The 21623-nt window shown below is 37.8% G+C and overlaps 1 protein-coding gene across 1 annotated transcript in view; it reads left to right on the forward strand.

Moving 5' to 3' along the window:
- POU3F4 (POU class 3 homeobox 4) overlaps positions 1-21623 on the forward strand; it is a 34243-nt gene continuing 12620 nt past the window's right edge. The window contains exon 1 of the mRNA XM_082447433.1: positions 1-21623. This exon is cut by the window's right edge and continues 12620 nt beyond it. Coding sequence (XP_082303559.1) covers positions 1228-2319 — 1092 coding nt within the window. The 5' untranslated portion in view covers positions 1-1227 and the 3' untranslated portion in view covers positions 2320-21623.

Consider the following 21623-nt stretch of genomic DNA (forward strand, 5'->3'; position numbering starts at 1 on the left):
CAAACAGCCCTCCAGTCATCTCTCTCTCTCTCTGAATTTCCAGGGCACACTAAATGCTTCCCATTTTCTTCAACATATGTGGGATTGGTGGTGGGTTGAAGAAGTGTGTGTTAAAAACAATTTTCCTAGGGGACAACACTGGGCGCAGGTAGTCATGAATATTCTCCTGTGTACCTATTGGGACTAGGTTCGCTGAGTGTCTGGGGTGAGTGCGTAGGAGGGTTACCCACTTCAGCAAGACTTGCCCCTGACAAAATTTGTGGGACCTCTGATGGGAGTTGACACGGAGCAGTAAAAAAAAAAAAAAAAAAAAAAAAACCGCAAGTCTACCAATTAACCAACTGAATTGGGAGACAAACTTCAAAATAACTGGATTTTGCCAGTATCACATTAGATTTTACAATACTTTCTCAGAATTTTCCAGTGCTTCATGCCCTAAATCAATCTTTTCAGAAGGATCTGGGCATCTCTTTCTTAGATGCTTTCTGACCTTGGTATCGAGTTTCTTATAAGTGATAAAATGAAATTAAACACATTGAAATAGCTCTTATTGGAATCATGGGCTTCAGTCTCACAGATTTAGGGTCCTATCGAAGACGTTCCTTTGCTCAAAGTTTGTAGTGGCATTTTATTTTTCACTCCCCCGCACACAACTAACCGAGAACGCCAAATTAACCTGAGGAAAATCCCTATCCGCTAAAATCTACAAGACATTTAAACTGGTTATATTGTTTTCTTAATATTCTTCTTTATTTAGGTTAATCTAAATAACCGAAAAAGAGTTCTAAAACCAGTTTGCCGCCTCACCCCTATCCCCCACCAAACACACACACACACACACACACGAACGCACATCCCTCTCATCCTTCCCCCTCCTCTACTAACATCCGCGATGTCCGAGAGCCGTAGGAGGTGGGGGGAAGGGTTAACCAAATGAGCTCCTGTCACTCAGCACTAGGCAGCCAATGGAGCCGAAAGATTGATTCACTTCCTGCTTCGGTCTCACAGAAACTCTCGAGCTTCGCCAGCCTAATTTGGAAAGCTAGCCCGGCCTCCCGTGCCGCCATTGGCCGAGTCCGTGGAAGGCCAGGCCGAGACGCGCTGCAATTGGCCTCGGCGGGTGCCGGTAACTCGCTTTCGCGGCTTTGGCTCCCCTGTACCATAGATGTCAAAGGCTGAAGCTGCTCCCTTTGCCACATTATAACTAGTAGGGGATCCTCACCGACCATGGCCACAGCTGCCTCGAATCCCTACAGCATTCTCAGTTCCAGCTCTATGGTCCATGCGGACTCTGCGGGCATGCAGCAGGGGAGTCCTTTCCGAAACCCTCAGAAACTTCTCCAAAGTGATTACTTGCAGGGAGTTCCTAGCAATGGGCATCCCCTCGGGCATCACTGGGTGACCAGTCTGAGCGATGGAGGCCCATGGTCTTCCACACTGGCCACCAGCCCCCTGGAACAGCAAGACGTGAAGCCTGGGCGCGAAGACCTACAGTTGGGCGCAATCATCCATCACCGCTCTCCGCACGTCGCCCACCACTCTCCGCACACTAACCACCCGAATGCTTGGGGGGCGAGCCCGGCTCCGAATCCGTCCATCACGTCGAGCAGCCAACCCCTTAACGTGTACTCGCAGCCGGGCTTCACGGTGAGCGGCATGCTGGAGCACGGGGGACTCACTCCACCGCCGGCCTCTGCCTCCACGCAGAGCTTACACCCAGTGCTCCGGGAACCCCCAGACCACGGCGACCTAGGTTCACACCACTGCCAGGACCACTCGGACGAGGAGACACCAACCTCGGATGAGTTGGAACAGTTCGCCAAACAGTTCAAACAAAGAAGAATCAAGTTGGGCTTCACGCAGGCTGACGTGGGGCTGGCGCTGGGCACACTGTATGGCAACGTGTTCTCTCAGACCACCATCTGCAGGTTCGAGGCCTTACAACTGAGCTTCAAGAACATGTGCAAGCTGAAGCCGCTGCTGAACAAGTGGCTGGAGGAGGCTGATTCGTCCACAGGGAGTCCGACCAGCATTGACAAGATCGCGGCGCAGGGCCGCAAGCGCAAGAAGCGAACCTCTATCGAGGTGAGTGTCAAGGGCGTACTGGAGACGCATTTCCTCAAGTGTCCCAAGCCTGCCGCGCAGGAGATTTCCTCGCTGGCAGACAGCCTCCAGTTGGAGAAAGAAGTGGTGCGTGTCTGGTTCTGTAATCGAAGACAGAAAGAGAAAAGAATGACTCCACCAGGGGATCAGCAGCCACATGAGGTTTATTCGCACACGCACACGGTGAAAACAGACACGTCCTGCCACGATCTCTGACTGCAGGAAGCGAGGAAGCAACCGGCCGCACTGGGAGCAGCGCGGATTTCTCTTTCTCTTCCACTCTCTTCCTTTTACTCCAGCTTTTTAATTGCTATTTCTCTAGCTCTCTGTCTCTCTTTCTCTCTCTTTTTTGTTGTTCGTTCTTTCTTTTCCCCCTCCCTCCACTTTTTTTTTTTTTTTAAACAGGGGATTCTAACATATTAAGAAAGAAAACACACACACGCATTCAGGCTTCTCAACGCGGATACACAGTTGCCTTAAGCGGTCCAGGCGGGGACCTCATATCCCCTGCGCCAGGCAACAGCTCCCTCCAACCTTTTCTGCTGATCAATATATATTGTTTACTTTGAGTAAGGTTTTTTGTTGTTCTTGTTTTTGTTTTGTTTTGTTTTTGGTCGCTCCTCTCTAGGAAGAGAAAGGAGTGGGGTAACTTGGGGGCGGGGTAGGGATGGGGGAGGGGGGTGGGAAGACAGATGTGTGCCTCTGAATAACCTTTCAGCGCCTTGGTTATAGCAGCTGTATTTCAGGTGAAATCTGTTTTACAATAGACTAGTTTTGCATTTTTTAAAACTTCTATAGCGTTTCTAAATGTCTGCGGTGTTTTACTATAAGCTGTACACAATATTTGTGAGACAATTTGTATCTAATCGACCACTCCATATTATTATTGCTACTATTATTCCTTCATTGAGCTGATGGTTTTTTAATTGCTTAGAAAAGGAAGAGGGGGAGAGATGCCTACTCATCCACTGATCCCCTATCCCAAATCTGTATGGAGAAGAGAGGGTACAGTGGAGAGAGTTTGTTGATGATATTGGAGATACATACATATATATGTGTATGTGTGTATATATATATATATATATATATATATATATATATATATACACATATATATAAAATTTTTTTTCTGGGGGGTAGCCGAGTGCCTAGGGTAGGCAGAATAGGCAGCCGATTCTGTTTGCAAACTAGTACGAAGGAGGAGAGGCGATTTCGAAGCTTTCTGCCCTCCTTCCCGCAACTGTGGAGCCCCCACAGGCTTCCACAGCGCATCTGGGTGCCCTGGAAGGATTCCGCAGCTGCACCGGGCGAAAGAAGTCTTCCTGAGGAGCGGAGAGTGCTCCTCGCCTCCCGAAGTCCTTAATGCCTGCACTCGGAGCTCTCCACCCGCCCCGCGCCTTGCCAGGCCGACTGCCAGCTCGATCCCACCTTGGGCTTTCTAGGCGAAGGACTTTGCCTTCACACCCGATTGCTTTAGCTGGAGACGACGACCCGACCCGGAGACGCTGGCGACAGACTGGGTCAACGCTTTCCAGTTCGTTTCACCTCCAGTTCACTGCCTGTTCCGTGAGTGAGAAACCCTCCGGGAAGGGTGGCGAGGGGGTGGTGGACCGGCGTTCTCTGCTCTGTGCAGAAGGACAATGAAATGAGTGGCAAAGGTCGCAGGGATTCTGGTCTAGCCGCGTACCACCTCCTCTCCCGTATATACGGCTGTCTCTGAGTGGGCTCATGGGGAGCCATCTCCGCGCCTCCAACAAACACAGCTGGTAGAAGCCCATGGAGAAGACTGAGCTAGCTAGCGAGCGCCCGGGTGGCTGGGTTTTTTTCCTCTTCTTCTTCTTTTTATATCTCTCTGTGTGTATGTGTCTCTGTGCGTGTGTGCGTGCGCGTGCAAACGTGTGTGTGTAGATAGCTGTGTGTATCGTCTTACTATTTACAAAAAAAAAAAAAACTACAAAAAAATCTCGCTAGTCTGTGTAGAGAACCAAAATTTATGCAGTTGCTGTGGCTTTATTGCTAGCTCTCATGTCCACATGCCAGGTCCGGAGGCTCACCTCATTCCCAAGGAGCACACATTGCTGGGCCGGACATGCACCCAAACACTCAGTCGCTGCTCGCCAGACCTGGCTGGGGGCTCCGTAAGCCCGGGCCGGCCGCCTGTCCCGACCTCCAGACGCAGCTGCGGTAGACAAAGCTTCAAACTACCTATAAGGACCTGAAAGCCTATGGCCGCTTTTTGAGGATGCGCTAGTAAGGGCTGCCAGGGCCCCGGTCCACCACACTGTGTCTCCCCCAGCTGTCGGTCGAAGAGCATGTGTTAATTCAAATCCCAGATCCTTTTTCTTTTTTTGCCAAGCTTCTTCATTCTGTTGGTAGTTGGGTTTCAGTTCTGGGATTTTTTCCCCCCACAAGGAGTTCATGTTTTACAACTGTTAGGGTTTTCTTTGTTTGTTTCAATTTTTTTTTCTTTGCAGTTAAGCGCTATGATTCAAACCTGAGTTAACCCAAATATTTCTGCCGACTTTATAATTGTACAGTTTTGTATAAAACGTTTTTGAAGTTATTAATTTAAAGAAAGATCATTTAGTTTATTCATTTAGTAACCGATGTATAATAAACGCTATTTTCATTAAGAGTTGCTTTTTCAACTATTTTATTCAAATTGCCTATTGCAGTTGCCAGCAATTATTTATTTTCAATAAATTCTGCATTGTGTTTAAAAGGAAACTCTTTCAAAGATGAGTTGGGTGTCAAAAGTAAAACAATTCGCTGTAATATTTGATGTGAACAGTTTTAGTCAAGGGGTTTATATTGACGCAATATTTTATTGTTGTAAAAGATTAAAAAGGTTTAAATAAAACATTTTTCCAAAAAAAAAAAAAATCTGTCTTCTTCTCCTGGCTTTATTGTGTGGTGTGTGAAGTGAAGCGTTTAAACAGAGGCAGGTTCCGGGTGAGCATTGCATGTGCTTTGCTTCAGGTTAGAAATCATTAGTCATTGTATTAATTTTTGATTTTCTCTCACTGACTTTTGGCCTTTCATACACTCACACAGCGTGGCTTGTTATCACACCCACGATCATGCAAAACACACCCGGAATGTTGGGGAAGGCTGATGGGGCAGGGTGTTCATTTCAGGAGGTGAAGTCATATTAACGTTCTCCAAAAGGAGTGTGTCTCACTCTAGTCCAGCAGTTAGACCCTTCTCTGGAACTGCTCCTCTTGAAACTGGGCCCAGATCTTCGCTGAGGCTTTCATCTCAACTAGCTGCAACCACCCCCCTTCCTCTTCTTCCCCATTCCCAGCTGATGCCCTTCTGGTAGGTGAGTCCCCATTCCCCTGCCCCATTCCCCTGATGAGGAATGGAAAGATGACTATATGCAACGAGAAGTGCTCTACTTCTTAAGGCTCTTCCAAGGCCCATAAACTTGGGTAAACTCTTGTCCACTTAGTGTTGCCCAATAAGGCTGAATTCTGTCCATTCCTATCTGAGTTTTGGGGGAAGAAAAATAGATTACATGGAGACATTTGGAGTAAAAGTTTGATGTATTACTCTTCTTCCCACTCCTACATACAATTTCACCTCTATTATTTTATCAAAGACCCTAAATAAAATAAGGGACAGTTACCTGTAGTGATGGCTGAGGAGTAATTTACTAAAACAGAAGCAGTTATATTTTAAAGCTTTGTATGTACACACATGCCTTAACCAACTTTTTTTGTAGATGTATTTTTAGTAACAGAAAATAAATTTAAGTATAATTTTCCAATAGTAAAACTCTCTTCAATTTATACTCTGAAGTGTTTTTTGTTAGACAGAGCAAAATTATTTAATTATTTTAAAAGGTAATGATTATCATTTTTTCAGATTGTCTAATAATTTACAGTTGCACAGTGCACCGTACACATGTGAGTGTTGTGTATGAAATATGCTACATGTTGTGTGCATAGTCATGGGCCTATCTCTCTTTATAAGTAATACTGATTTTATAGAGATGTATCTACAAGCACAAAAGCCATAGTCTTAAACCCACTGTTTCTGTTTCCATTCATATCACCTAATCTCTTTCTCTTTCAGTATCCTATGAAAAAATTTGAATTGATTAAAAAGTTATACCTTTTCTTACTAAAGCACACAGAAACCAACTAACAGTGTATTCTCCATTCTTTAATGGAACCATAAGTGGATATTTTAGGAGATACTACGTGTATAAATATATACATATAGACACCTCTCTATCAGTATTTTACTATGTATTACTGACTACATATATTTTATACATATTTATGAGACTCGTTTCCTTTACCGTCTCTTTTCTTTGTCTTAATATATAACCAAGGCCTAGTTGGCTTTTATGATGACCTCCTTATCAACCTTGTTATATCATTACCATGACATTTTCATTAAAATTCAGGGGATGTTGGTGCCTCTGCCTGGGACATTCTTTGTATGGAGGTTGTCACCACCCAATTCTCAACCAACTCCTTTGTAGGAGAAGCAGCTTTGGCCTCAGTTTCTCTCAGTCCTTCACAGCAGTATCTCTCTCTCCCATAAAAAGATTCCGTGGGCTCAAAAGGAAAAATAATACTTAACCATATTTAATGGTGTGAAAGCAAAAATAATTTTCTGTTTTTATTCAAAATATCTTTTTTAGTAAGGAGGGAGGAGAAGAAGGGGGAGAATGGAGAAGTAAAAAATGATTAGAGGTTAAAACATAGTTTTCCAAAGAAAAGAATGTATTTTTTCCACCTGTCAGATATTTTTAAAGATGTATATGGCACCTCAGAATTGTGAAAGTTATTTCTATGATTTGGTATTTAAAAATCCAAACATGTGACCCTTTCAAAAAAGTCTTGAAAGAAAGAAAAAGTAACAATGCAAAACAATACCCTGTGAATTGATACCACTCAATACTCATCCATTCTGTAAAATAAAAGGATAAAACATTTTTATACATACCCCCAGATAGTAGTTTTAAAAATAGCAATCCTCCAACTTACTCATTTGTAGATGTTAATTTTTTAAGCATTAAGAAAAATGAATATAAAATATATTTGAAATCAATTTTTTTAAGATGAAATAAAAGTATCTCCTCTTAAGAGCCCTGCTAGTGGAACATTTCAAAAATTAGAGGATTATTTAAAGAAATGCAGTCTCCAAAACAAAATCCAGTTAATTTCTGTTACCTCTAAAAAGGTGGAGACAGAAGGATCACATACAATGACCCTAGACTATTTTTCTAGTAAACAGAATCCACAAAATTAATCCCTTGTGCCTTCCAGTGAAAAATACATTAGATCACTATGCTTTCTTTCATAAATATGATTGTAGAACTTATACCTATGCACATATTATCTTACTCACTAGCTGGGACACTGGGTTCCCTTATCAAGGAAGATTTAGTATAAGATGGGTTCATCTTGGATGCTTTCCAAGGGAGCTTGTTAACTATCAAAAAGGCCTTATTATGAGGTGGCTTCACTCTCTAAGGGAATCATGGGACAACTTGCTTTTGGGTGAAACTCTACATTATTTAATATATGTGCATAGACACACTCACAACTGTAAACATGCCCCCTCTCCCCACACCCTCCCTCTATCCCTGCACTTGCACACAGACTAGATGATTTAACAGAAAGCAGACTGTGCTCAAAGACAGGAAAGAAATCAACTCATTGACCAATTCATTAAGTATGTCTTTTCATCTTTCCAGCTACACAGACTGTGCCCATACTATTCTGGTATAGCCAGTTGTAAAGAAAAAAAAATCACTATTATCAAACTTTTGTTTTTTTTCTATGTAATGTAAAAAAAAAAAAACTACTTTGAGAGATCCTCCCCCAAACTCTGACACACACACACACACACACACACACACACACACACACACACACACACGGAACTGACTGCTTGCATGCATTGTCATCTTGTAAACAATGTCTATCAGCATAGATTTTTGGCAGGAATGGGGGTCATAAATGTTTTTAATATTGATTGCTTCTTATCTTCCCAGTTATTTTTCACATACAGGAGAATCTCATTATAATGTGGCTGATTATCTCCCAGATTTGACTAGATCTGACATCAATCTTTGCTCTGCCCCCCTTTCATAGACATGGAAAAGCCTCCTATAAAAGTGAGCATGGAAAGTAATGTTAGTATCTCCCCACCAGACCAATATTAAAAAGAGATTTGTTGCACAGAATGTATATCTGGTAAAAGATTATTTCTTCCATAATACTTGCATTTTGAGCACAGAAAACCACATAGATACCCATTCTACCTGCTAAAATCACTGCTTGATGTCATATTTTTAAAGCACAGAAAATAGAGGATTATGGACCAGGGGCAGTAGCTTATTCGGCTTCAAATGGCACATGATTCAAAACTGCAGAAAAAAGTTATCTAGGTGGACATGTTGCACAGAGGTATATATTGTTTTAATGTTTTACTATTCACAGTCTACCTGTGGTGGTGTTGGTAATATTCATGTTTAATTAACATCAGTTTTTTTTTCTTTGTTCCCACAGAATTGCATGTATATACACATGTAGAAAATATAAGAATCAAAGACAGAGGTCTGTCTTGAACCTGTGGTGGCCTAGAAAAATAACAAAAAAATCCGATTTGTGATATCTATTGTCATAATCAGGGACTGTGTTCAAAATAGTGTATAATAGCCACTGTTAAGGGATAGGGGTTGACTTGCTCAACAGTAAACAGCAATTTTCTACAGATGAATTTCTTTCATCATAGGAAGAAGAGCCAAGTATGTTTAACCCAAAATTCTGAATGCTGAGCCTTGAGGGTGAGAGTAATTGAAATTCTAGATAAACATATTTTCCTTAATAACTTTCATTTTTCATGTTTTATCCTGGGAGAGAAAAGCCTAACTTCTCCAGATTTTACATTAAAAGTGAAACTAAAGTAACATTTCAAAGTAGCTCTTTCATCCACCCTGAGTCCTCCCTCCATCACTGTCCATGGATTCGTTGATGATATTGGCTCTTTAGGTGCTCCTCACTGACCTCCTTAGAGCAGAACTAAGGAGTAGTTATAGAAGGGATTGCACCCATAGTGGAAGTTCAAATCCTATACTCCCTTCTACCCCTTAGTGCTATGCTTCTGAAAGTCCTGGTTTGATGTCGTCTGTCAAATTAGAAAATGAACTAGCTTTGTTTTCAATGGATTAAAAATACTTCTACAAGTGGATAATTTCAAAATTGCTGGTTTAAAAAAATTTTATTTTTGGAGTTTTCTCTGCACATCTGATTTGCACTTTGTACTGTATTTATGCATGATTTAGAGAACTCACAAACAGAAGAATTTAAAATAAAGGCAATAATAATCTTTTCAATTTATGCACCACCTTTCCTCTGTAAAGATCCCTAGGCACTTTAGAAATGATATATACACTATACCCTGCAGCGACCAATATGCAAATCACAACAAAATGACCACTTCAGGCCACATAAAATGACCACAATCAGTTTGAGCAAAAACTCATTAATATCAATAGGAGTTCTGTGGACAATTGAAGGGCAGTATATGCCATGGGTCTCATTCATTACCGTAGGAGAGTATGAAAGTATCTGGGCTCACATTGTAAAGGAATAAAGTCTTACATTTTAAACTCGTGTCTTATAAGAGGAAAAAAAGAAATAAAATGAATTCTCATACATTTGATAATTGTTGCTTAAATTTGTCTTCAAGACTTTTGTAGAAAAATAAGCTATTCAGTAAGTGACAGACCAGTGATACTCAAAAGTAATTGTGCATTTAAATTATGTAATATTTAAAATTAAAATTGTTACACATATCTGTTAAAAATGCTTAAATAGAAGAATAGCCAATTTTAAAATCACAGTCTCTTGGCTGCTTTTAATTATACACACGTGCAAGTGCACACACACACACGCACAACATACACTCTGGAGTAACTATTTTAAAAGTAACCATTGAATGGTTTTTAAGCTAATAATCACCATGCCAGTAACTCCTCCCATACCTCCACTAACACCACCCACATATAAGTCTGTATTTTGTAAAAATGACCAAGCTGTTCAGATGAAGAGAAGTAGATTTGATAGGTCTTAAATATTGGGTTGGCCAAAATGTTCGTTCAGGTTTTTCCATAAGATGTTACGGAAAAACCCAAATGAACTTTTTGGCCAACCAAATATATTAAGGTGAAGGGGACTTTCAGGAGAGAGACCATTAATACTTAAATAGAAAGTAATTTATTTTCTGGCTCACTTTTAACCCTTTTGACAAGGAGATATATGATGTAAATGGCAACCCCTTTTTTAGTAAAAGCAGCACAAACTATATTATCATTACCTCCTGATAGTATGAAAGCATTTTTGTTTTAAATTTTCTGGAAAACACACTAAAATAATCAACCTACCTGCAAAGAAGCTGTGTATTTCCTGGAAAATATGTGTTATTTTAAACTCTTTGTGCCTGCCCTGACCCTATTCCATGCCTCTGGCTGTCAGAATTGTGCAGTGCCTGCTCAAAGCTCAATGTCAAATTAAAAAAATGACAAGAATGAGGCAGCATAATAATAGCTTAAAGCTATTCTCCACCTTTCCACATACAAACATATGAATTTCAAAACCCAGTAATTTTTTAACTGAATAAATATGTTCAGATTTTATATGTAACTGGTAGAACAGAAATAGTAACAACATCCAATTTAACAAACATATTTATTGAGTGCATACAATTTTCAAGACATTGAAAATTGGGGAGACATTGGGGAGTGAAAGGTGTGGAGTATGTACCTTGCTTTGAGGAGCTAATAATCCCTAGGGAAAATAGGAATAAGATAGAAATATACACAACTAACTGTTAATTAAATGAGAACTGGGAGTGCTGGAGATATGTATTATTTGCCAAATTGGGTGTCACTACTCTATATTTTTATTGTTCCTTCTTTGTAGTACACTTTCATACTCAAACACAGCAGTTGTTTGTGCTATTTTGATAATATTGCATATCTTCGTTGAACCCCAGTAGATGCAATTGTTAGTTGACTTATGTGTATAGACACTGAGTGTCATAGCAGTATTTGCAAATTCCTAAAATTAAATTCAGCTCTGATGAGCTTGAATTATTTTTGTAAGGAAAATTTTATACAGGGATAAAGTGCAGAAGGAAAAACACATTGCAAGCTTCTAAAACCCTCTTCCTGTCCCTCCTCTCCACACTTAAAAACCTGGGATAAATGGCAGGTAACATGAGTAATGCAAAATGCTTCCCTCCTCTTATTTTCACCTCTTCCACTATTAGAGGATTAGTCTATCCACAGTTCTGCAACTAGTAATTGTGCTTGAGTTAAGGAGTGAAAGTCTCACCAGCAGGTGCTGAGAATCATACTCCAAAATGAGTTTCTGTGTATTTGTTCTGCTCCCACTATGGATTTCATTGTATGAGATTAATGACATGGTAAAAACGATAGGCAAAGAAGAACATGGAAAATACATTTCCAGACCGGAAATTTCTGTTGGTAAGCTTAAGGGTATGGCGATTTAAACAGGGAAGGAAAAAACCCCACGAGTGTGGCAAGCACTTTTTGTAACCAAATTGTTCCCAGCTAAAAGCCAGCCTCATTGAGATTTCCTGCAGTGCCTTTTTGTTGACAAGCAATGGATGAAATAATTTCTATGAATTCAGAAACCTGTGGGAAAATGGCATTGATGTTTAAAGTGTGACTGTTTAGTTGACTTGTTAGGATAATTTTCAGAGTTGAAGGAATCTGAATCTTTAACAAAAACTCATTAAGTGTGGAATGTACACTGTCTTCTTTTTTCTTTAATGCAGTTTTCCCTCTTCCAAATGCATTCAACAAAGTGAGGCTTGTAGCACTACTTCAAAATTTCCAATTTTCTGGGGGGAAATATGGTCTGTGTAAAATACATTCCCTAGCACTGATAAAATAATCAGAGGACTAAGAAAAATTTTCCCAGTGGTCCTGCATTTGCATTCATAAGCACAGAGTAATGGGAGGCAGGAGCATGATTATCTTAGGGGAAGGGGTTAGAAACACAGTGGACAATCATATGACCATGTTCTTTTCCTACCTAAGTCTTCTAGGGCACACTGCCACTGCTGTCACTCATGCTCTTCAGGGAACAGAGATACACCTTAGGTAGAGTCATATAAGTGCAATAACAAGCAATGCTCCAAAGGGACCTTAATTGACTGATCAAATGCATTTTGAGTTTGTCAAAAACCAACCCAGATGTATTTATGTCATATTGGTGGATGAAACCGGGTTAAGGGTACACCAGTTTTTCTATATTATTCCTTACAACTTTATATACATCTACAATTATCTCCATTAAAATTTTAATTTCAAAAACCAAGGCACAATTTTAATAATTAAAAAAGCTGGTACAAATTCTATTCCTGTCATTCAGTAATTTTCATGAATCTAAAGTTTGACTTTCTGTTTTTTTTCTTTTTTTTTTTTTTTTTTTTCGGCATTGGGAGTAGCAGTGTCTGAATAAACCCAGCCTGTTCTGAGTTTTTCTTTAACTAGAATTAATCTCCTGTCTCTGGTGCTTATAGCGCCCCTAAACCCACACTGTGACTATGGAAACTCTGGTTATCCACCTGGGTTGCTTTCTGGTTTGTTTTATAGTCTTCTCCTGTAAGATGCTTGTTTACAAAGCCAGCCCCAGATCCACCCAGGGAAAGACAATGCAATTAAGTGAGTACCCAAGGGATAATCCCCTAAAAACTAGGTATGGACTTCCTGGGGAGATATGGTTTTAATGATTCAAGAGCTATTCACTAGTTGAACAAACATTTATTGAGTACCTGCCACATCCAAGAATTTTAAAATCACTACAGCTTTTAGAGATTTTTTTTTTGTACTCTGGATTTTGACCCGGTTTTGAATTCCAGGTCTGCAGCTTAACTACCTGTGGGACATTGAGCAAGTCCTTTAACTTCTGTGTTTAATTTTCTCATTTGTAAAATGGGAATGATAATAATTGCACATATCTAATAAGGCTGTAAAAATTAAAAATACAACCCATGCTAAATGCTTACCTTAGTGCCTGATACATAGGAAGTACTCATTTGATATTAGCTCTTATTGTTTGGTTCATCTCTCTTCCTTTTCCATATTCTATACTACAAGGAACATTTTAATATGGTTGGAATGTATCTAAACAGAGTGAAAAGAAAATTCCCTTTTTAGTATATACTATTGCAGTGCTTCACAGCACCTTTTCTCTCTACTGCAATGTACATGACAGTTGACACCTAAATGAGCAACAAACTCAATGGTTTTTGCCAGGATTATGTACAATTCCCTGGACATTAACTATAATGCAGGAACTTGAGAGTGATATCATCAAGACAACCTGGAATCTATTCTGATTTATTTTTTATTTATTTTTTAAAGAGGCAATAATGTTACCGTTAGTAACATTCTTTGTGACACATTTCACAATACATAAAAACACAATAACATGTTGTCACAACGACTTTGAAAATTGCTGGCACACAAAGATGTGCCAGGATTTCCTAACCTAAAGCGTAGGCAAATCGTACTACTATTCTCTTGGCTTAAGCATTTTAACCATTAATATGTCTTATCCTCATTAAGAGAATCCAAAAGTAACTCCACTATAATAATGCAGGAATTCCTAGAAAAGAGGGTTAAATATCTCCTTTGTACTCACCACCACTTAAAAAACATATTATCCTATGTCTATACCCATCACCAATTAAATCCAAGAAAGTTTCCTTGAAATTATGAAACCTTATATATTCCAGGTGAAAGAATAACTTTGACCTTTTCAGGGTTTGTGCAGTATGATTCACCATCCATTCCTATTCTTCCTGTTTACAGTCTCAGTAACCTGTAAGGATAAAGCAGTATGAGCAGCCAATCAAAATGCAGAATATTGAAAAGGTTAAAGTCTGTGTTTATGAGTCTATTAAATGTTTATAGCCTTTCACAGACTGAACTGGGCATTAAAACTAGTGTATCTCATTCTGGCAATTAATATTGCAACAAGAAAGAAGTGGGCAAAATGATTCCATTCTTAAGGCAAAATTTGTAATAAGACAATAAAATGGTATAATATGTATTACTTTGTTCCCATGACAACAACTATAAGAAAAATGTAAAATAGTACAAACCTAAACACTGATTATGGTGGAGACAGAAATTATTAAGGAATTGTAAGAAACTCATAGAGTCTAGTTTAGTCACTAGTGACAACTTACCTTTGATGCTTTGGAGAAAAGTTAGATACTTCTGCACTTCCATAAATGCATAACCATGAACCAACTGACCCCTTTATAGCCAGACTGATAATTGATCTGATTTTCTTTTGTCATGTAAGTGATATAGTTACATGTGCTATTATTTACATGTCTCTTTTATATTTGAAAAATATTATTATTTGCTTGGATAATATCTTGAAGCATCTAGAGTTTTATAACATAATTATATGTTATGTAAAAGCATGTTGTTTTTGTCTGATCATTAGGTCAGATATTAGTCCTTATTATATGTTATCCTTATCTAAATTAACTATATTTAGAATTTCTCCTTCAAGAAAAGCTAAAACATCTTATAAATCAAACAGACTACTAGATGTCAGCTGTCATCATACTGGCCTTGGTTAAAAGATATTAATCCATCTCTTTTGTTTTGAAAGTGAATTTGGTAAGATTTTTCAGTATTACTACAAACCCCAGCAAAAACAGCAATAGAACACTACTGTTACAAATGAGGTTTCTTCTGCCAGAGAGAAAGAGAAATGAAGGGACATTTTAGGTTCTCTGGAACTATGATTTCTATTATATAAAGCTAGTGAAAAATATCTATTAGCAGTTTGACCAACACCCACATTTAAAATTATATCATTTTGAGAATCATCTTTGCTATCCTCTTTCATTTTGGAAAAAAATGAGTACTGAGTATTTAACACAATTTAATCTAATGATTAATACATAATTTCAAAATATAGTATTCTAAGCTGCTTTTAAATTATGTCAATTTTTTTTTCTGTTTCCAGCAGTTTTGGAGAAAGCAACCACTCAAGTCAGAATAGAAGTTGGAAAGAAAATGAAAATTAATCTATGACTATCATAATGACTTAATTTTAACTCATAGCTGTTTTCTAGAACACCTCCAAGTTTAGAAACTTCACTCTAATAGAAAAATATTTAGTATATTGAATGAATGAATAACAAAATTTTCATACTAAAAGCCAATAGATTCCCCTGATAGTGATTACCAGTGGGGAGAGGGAAGGGGGAGGGGCAATATAGGGATATGGGATTAAGAGATACACAATACTATGTATAAAATAGATAAGCCACAAGGATATATTGTACAGCACAGGGAATTATAGCCATTATTTTATAATAGCTTTTAATGGAGCATAATCTGTAAAAATACTGAACCACTATGTGTACACCTGGAACTAACATATTGTAACTCAACAATACTTCGATTTTAAAAAAATGAAAAACATTTTTAAGAGGGTAAAATTCATGTTAGGTACTTATCTCTGGGCTTGTTTCATAATTACTCTTGGCTGCCCAAGCCCTATAGCAACCTACCAAGGCTTATCACCTAAATGTTTCTTCCCCTCTCCTCACCGCTCCATTGGAAGACCATTCCCTCACTGGATCTACTCACCATCTATGAATCAGATATCCTCTTAGTAGTGTGCCCATTTACAAGAAAGATTTCCTATATCTTTCAGCTCCTGCCTCACAAGCCCACCTGCTCTCCAATTAGAAATAGTCAGAAAAGATTCCAATTTTTCCACTTATATTTATCAGAGGGTTGTGGATTTAATTAAGTCATACTTACCTTATGTTTCTTATATAACCAACAATAATAGCTGGTGCTTATATAACACATTATGTACCATTATTTTAAGTACTTTACATATACTAACTCATTTAATCATCATAATAATCCTAAAATGTAGGAATTATTAGTTCCATTCTCATTTCACAGATACAGAAAATTATGTCAGAGAGGCTGTTGAAAATGCCTAAGGTCATATAGCTAATAAATGCTAGAGTGAGCTTCAGACTTGGACATCTGGCTCTAGAGTGAGTACTCTTAAACACTGTACTATTCTGCCTCCCTACAGTAAGTGTACCCCCACAAACTAGATGAGTTTGGTTTGAGTCTTCACCTGTCCTTGTTGATTTTTTCTTTGAGTGGTAGTATTTCCCTCATACATGCACATTATGTGAGTATGTGTGTTTCTTATAATAGGGTATCCTAAGTTTCCAGGATCAAGAAATGACATAATGAATTAAAAATTAGAAAGTTCCAGTGCTTGAGACCCATGATGACAGCCAAAGCCTAGAAGTTGGGGGTTTCCCAAAGTCTATATGTGTTATATCTATAATTTAACAAATGTAAAGCTTTCATTTGAATTTTTAGATTTGGAAGATACAAACATTACAACATTTAATAAATCATTTTTGATCCTTATAATAACTAAGTAAATACAATCTAATTTTATTTTGTTACAGAATTATTTTTATCTTGTGATGCAATGTTAAAACAATAGTTTCAGTTATCTGTCTTAGATTAAATAGTCAATACTAGACCCTGAAGTACCTTATTTCCCCAGAATCTAGAGGCATGGATGAGAAACAAAAGATATACATAATGGATGCTCAATAAGTACACTGAATGAGTGAATAACAAAAACTACCAGTAATGATTACCTACCGAGTATTAGGCAGTGTGCAACATGCCTTAGGTATATTATATCGAATCCTTTGATAACCCAAATATAAGATAAGTATCATTATCCTCATTTTACAAATTGAAAAATTGAGGTTCAGAGAGTTTAATTTATATATACAATTTATAAATTGACAGAATCATCATTCGAACTTACATTATATTCCAAAGTCTATGTGCTTTTCATGACATTATTTTGCAAAGATGGGTGAATGTCTAGATGATCAATTTTCCTCCAATCTGGATGAGCAGAAATTTTGACTAAGCTTCTTGTCTTAGTTCTGAGTTTAAAATACTTCTTAGCTCTAAATAGATATGAAAGATGAAAAGAGAAAGGGATAAAGAGGAAAATACGACAGATAAAGGGAATGAGTAGCTATATAATCCTATGTCATGCTATCCATAATTCTATCAATGCTGTATTATAATAGGTTATTTACTTATCCTTCTCTCCAACTATACTGTGAGCTGTCCCAGTTAAGGAATGTGTCTTTTATTCATCATAGTATTGCCTATCACAGGGTCTGGTACATAGTAAATTGTCGAAAAAATGTTTGTGGAATAAATGACTGCGTAAATTGGGAGAGACAAGAAGAGAAGGCAAGATAGATAAGAACAATTCTGGAGCAAGTACTTAACAGTTCACAAACTCAAATGCCTTCAGGCCAATGCAAGTTATTTAAGAGAACTATGAATGCTGGGCATTATACAGTAGTAATGGCTGAGGTGAACTTGTGAATGTATGCTCCTTCTTAGGGCATTTAATAAAAGAAAAAATTAAAACTACATATTGACTAAACAAATTGTGTTTATGGGCTGGATTTGCCTAAGGATGTACAGGGCAGTATAAGACTCTGGCCCCCAATGACTTAAATATGAATAGATATTGATGCAAAAATAACAGGTACCCATCATTTGAAGAGACTCTGAAATCATTTCCATTAAAAAATGTTTCTTGAGTGTCTATTCTGTGCAGATATTGGGCTAGGCCCTGGAAATAAAATGGTAATCTGCCCTCACAATCTACTAAAGGAGATATGCAAGCGGAACAAACAGATCTTTCCCCACAGTTTATAGTCTAGGAGACATGGAAGCCTTGCTAAAATAGTATTCAAAAGTCTATCTTTAGCATTTTCCTTTCTCTCTTTCTCCAGCTCCCCACTCTAGACTATCATTCTTCCATCATCCTCCAGCCTCATGCTCACCTCTTGCTGTCCTAAATCACTTCCTAGGCTTTCATTCTTCAGACGTGCTTCAACTTGTCTTTTACTCAAGCCCCCCCTTAATCAAACTGTTATGCATTCTCTAACCTGAATATAAAAAACGTTTGGCCATGTGAATAAAGTAATTCAGGCTAAATATACGAATGACAGCACTGTGTTAAATTTTCTGAAATCCTGAACTTTACATTTCATTTCCTCTTTTCCACAGCAATGACTTGTAAGTAGCAGCAGCTCAATAAATACTTGTATGCACTCTAAGGTCTTTAAAAACATTTCTCTCCCCTGTCCTATTTACACTTTTAAAGAAGAGCAAATGACTTGGGAGAATGGTTGAAGATATTCCATTTCCAGGAGACTGTCCTTGTGCTATTAGCATTATAATACAGTCTCTCTGAATGCTGGGGGCTATGAACAGAACAGAGTGATTCAGAATTACATGATAATCTACCCTCTGCTGATTAAAAAAATGCACAATGTGAGAGTTGTGAGTTAAGTTTTATTTGGGGCAAAATGAGGACTATAGCCAGGGAGACAGCATTTCAGATAGCTCTGAGGAAACTGCTCCAAAGAGGTAGGGGGGAAGGTCAGTATATACGTGATTTTGGTGAAGGGGGAGTACACGCAATTAAGTACGTATGTTTTGCAGATGGTTTCTGCTAGTTATGAAGGTTACTGCTATTCATGAGGAGCAGACATCAGATTTTAGTGATTTTCTAGATATGAGGAGATGCAAGAATTGGACTCATAAAATCTTCTCCTGAAAATATCTAAAGATCTGAAGACCTGTTCTGCCAAGTTTTTTCCAGAGCACAGAGTACCTCATTTCTGATCTCCACCCTGAACTCCTTTCAGGGGGTGTTGAAGAACAACAGCTGCAGCAGCTCATAATTTAATCCTTGTAGAGGTAGATGGCAAGTGCCAATTTGTAGGTGACACCTCTAATAACCCAGAAGATTTAGAAGCACTGTTTTTAATTACAAGTTGGTTGTCACATTAATCAAGACTTTAGATTAAATCAATGAAGGGCCAAGTAGCAAAGTAACTTTTGTTTCTGACACTTAAAAATTAAATTTTAAAGAAAATTTAAATTTAATTTGAGATGGTTTCTCAAGTGCTTTTTCAGTTTTCTGCTGTATATGACATTTTAAATATTTTCAAACCTTCTAAATGGCATGGAAAATAGGTTTTATTCAATATCAAATGGGGCAGGAATAGGAGGCAAGAATATACAATGGAGGAAAGACAACTTCTTCAACAAATGGCGTTGGGAAAACTGGACAGCTACAGGAAAAGGAATGAAACTGGACCATTTTCTTACACCATATAGGAAAATGAACTCAAAATGGATTAAACATTTATATGTAAGACCTGAAACCACAAAACTTCTAGAAGAAAATATAGGCACTATGCTCTTTGACATCAGTCTCAGAAACACATTTTTTGGATCTGTCACTTCAGACAAAGACAACTAAAGCAGAAATAAACAAGTCAACATCAAATTAAAAAGCTTTTGTACAGCAAAGGAAACCATGAACAAAATGAAAAGGCAACATACTAAATGGGAGGAAATATTTGCAAATGACACATCTGATAAGGGGTTAATATCCAAATTATGTAAAGAAATCATACAACTCAATATTAAAAAGTCTGATTTAAAAATGGACAAAGGACCAGAAGAGATATTTCTCCAGAGAAGATGTAAAAATGGCCACAGACACATGAGAAGATGTTCAACATCACTAATTATCAGGGAAATGCAAATCAAAACCACAATGGCATATCATCTCACACTTATCAGAATGGCTATCATCAAAAAGACAACAAATAACAAGTGTTGGTGAGGATGTGAAGAAAAGGGAAGCTTTGTGCACTATTAGTGGGAATGTACATTGGTGAAACCACTATGGAAAACAGTATGGAGGTTCCTCAAAACACTAAAAGTAAAACTACCATATGATCCAGCAATTCCACTTCTGGGTATTTGCCTGAAGAACACAAAAAGACTAATTTGAAAAGATATATGCACCACTATGTTCAATGCAGCATTGTTTACAATAGCCAAGATATGGAAACAAGCCGTGTCCACTGATAGATGAATGGATAAAGAAGATGTGATATATAAATATAAACATAAATATAAATAAATAAACTCAGCCATGAAAAAGAATGAGATCTTATCATTTGTAACAACATGGATCGGCCTAGAATATATAATGCTAAGTGAAATAAGTCAGACAAAGACAAATACCATATGATCTCAGTGATATGTGGAATCTAAAAACAAAACAAATGAATAAACAAAACAAAACAGAAAGAGACCTCAGATCCAGTGGGCAAACTGGTGGTTACCAGAGGGGAGGAAGGTGGGGGATTGGGTGAAATAAGTGAAGGGGATTAAGAAGTACAAACTTCCACTTATTAAAAAGATAAGCCCATGGGATGTAATATATACCATAAGAAATATAATCAATAACATGATAATTTTTTATGGTGACAGATGGCTATTAAACTTATCATGGTGATCATTGCATAATGCCTGATCATTTCATAATCATTTCATTTCAAGTAATCATTTCACATTAAGTGGTCGAACCACTATGTTGTACATTCAAAACTAACATAATATTGTACATCAACTATACTTCAATAAACAAAAACAAATAAAAAAATAAAAAGTAGTTAAATAAGTAAAATAAGATTTTTATTTTCTCCTTCATACTCCTTAATATCTCTCTATTGTTTTATAAAGCCATAAATCCTAGAGCAATAAACAAATATAAGGAAAGTTCCAACAGAATTAAATATTAGAGACCACCCAATCTCCTTCTTTCTCTTGCAAACTCTCATGAATTTTTCAATCTCATTTTGTATAAATAAATAAATAAATATTACTTTCAGTTTACTCATGGAACCTATGCATGATTTGGGGCAGTATATTATCCTTAAACTAATAATGGATATTGAAAGGTGTTGATTTAAGACACTGCAGTTTGTCTTATTGCATTTTAAGCATACTTTGTAGAGACAACCTCTAGTATAATGTCTTTAATTACTGGCTTTGTTTCATGTGTAGAAGTCTTATCTCAGCAAATCTCTATGTTTATTAAAAGCAGAAACAGAGGACTTCCCTGGTGGCTCAGTGTTTAAGAATCCGCCTGCCAATGCAAGGGGCATAGGTTCGAGCCCTGGTCCAGGAAGATCCCACATGCTGTGGAGCAACTAAGCCCATGTGCCACAACTACTGAAGCCCACACACCTAGAGCCTGTGCTCTGCAACAAGAGAAGCCACTGCAATGAGAAGTCCATGCACCGCAACGAAGAGTAGCCCTTGCTCACTGCAACTAAAGAAAACCCACGTGCAGCACTGAAGACCCAATGCAGCCATAAATAAGTTAATTAATTAATTAAAAAAAATAGAAACAGAGTCTATTTCATCTCAATATTTTCCAGAACACATAACGCAGTGATTAATTCAAAAAATTATAAATACATACATATAAATGTTTGTTGTTATCTGATCATGATTCCTGCCTCTTTTATTAAGTGAT

The sequence above is a fragment of the Balaenoptera physalus genome (assembly GCF_965194825.1).
Source record: "Balaenoptera physalus genome assembly, chromosome: X".
Lineage (NCBI taxonomy): Eukaryota > Metazoa > Chordata > Mammalia > Artiodactyla > Balaenopteridae > Balaenoptera > Balaenoptera physalus.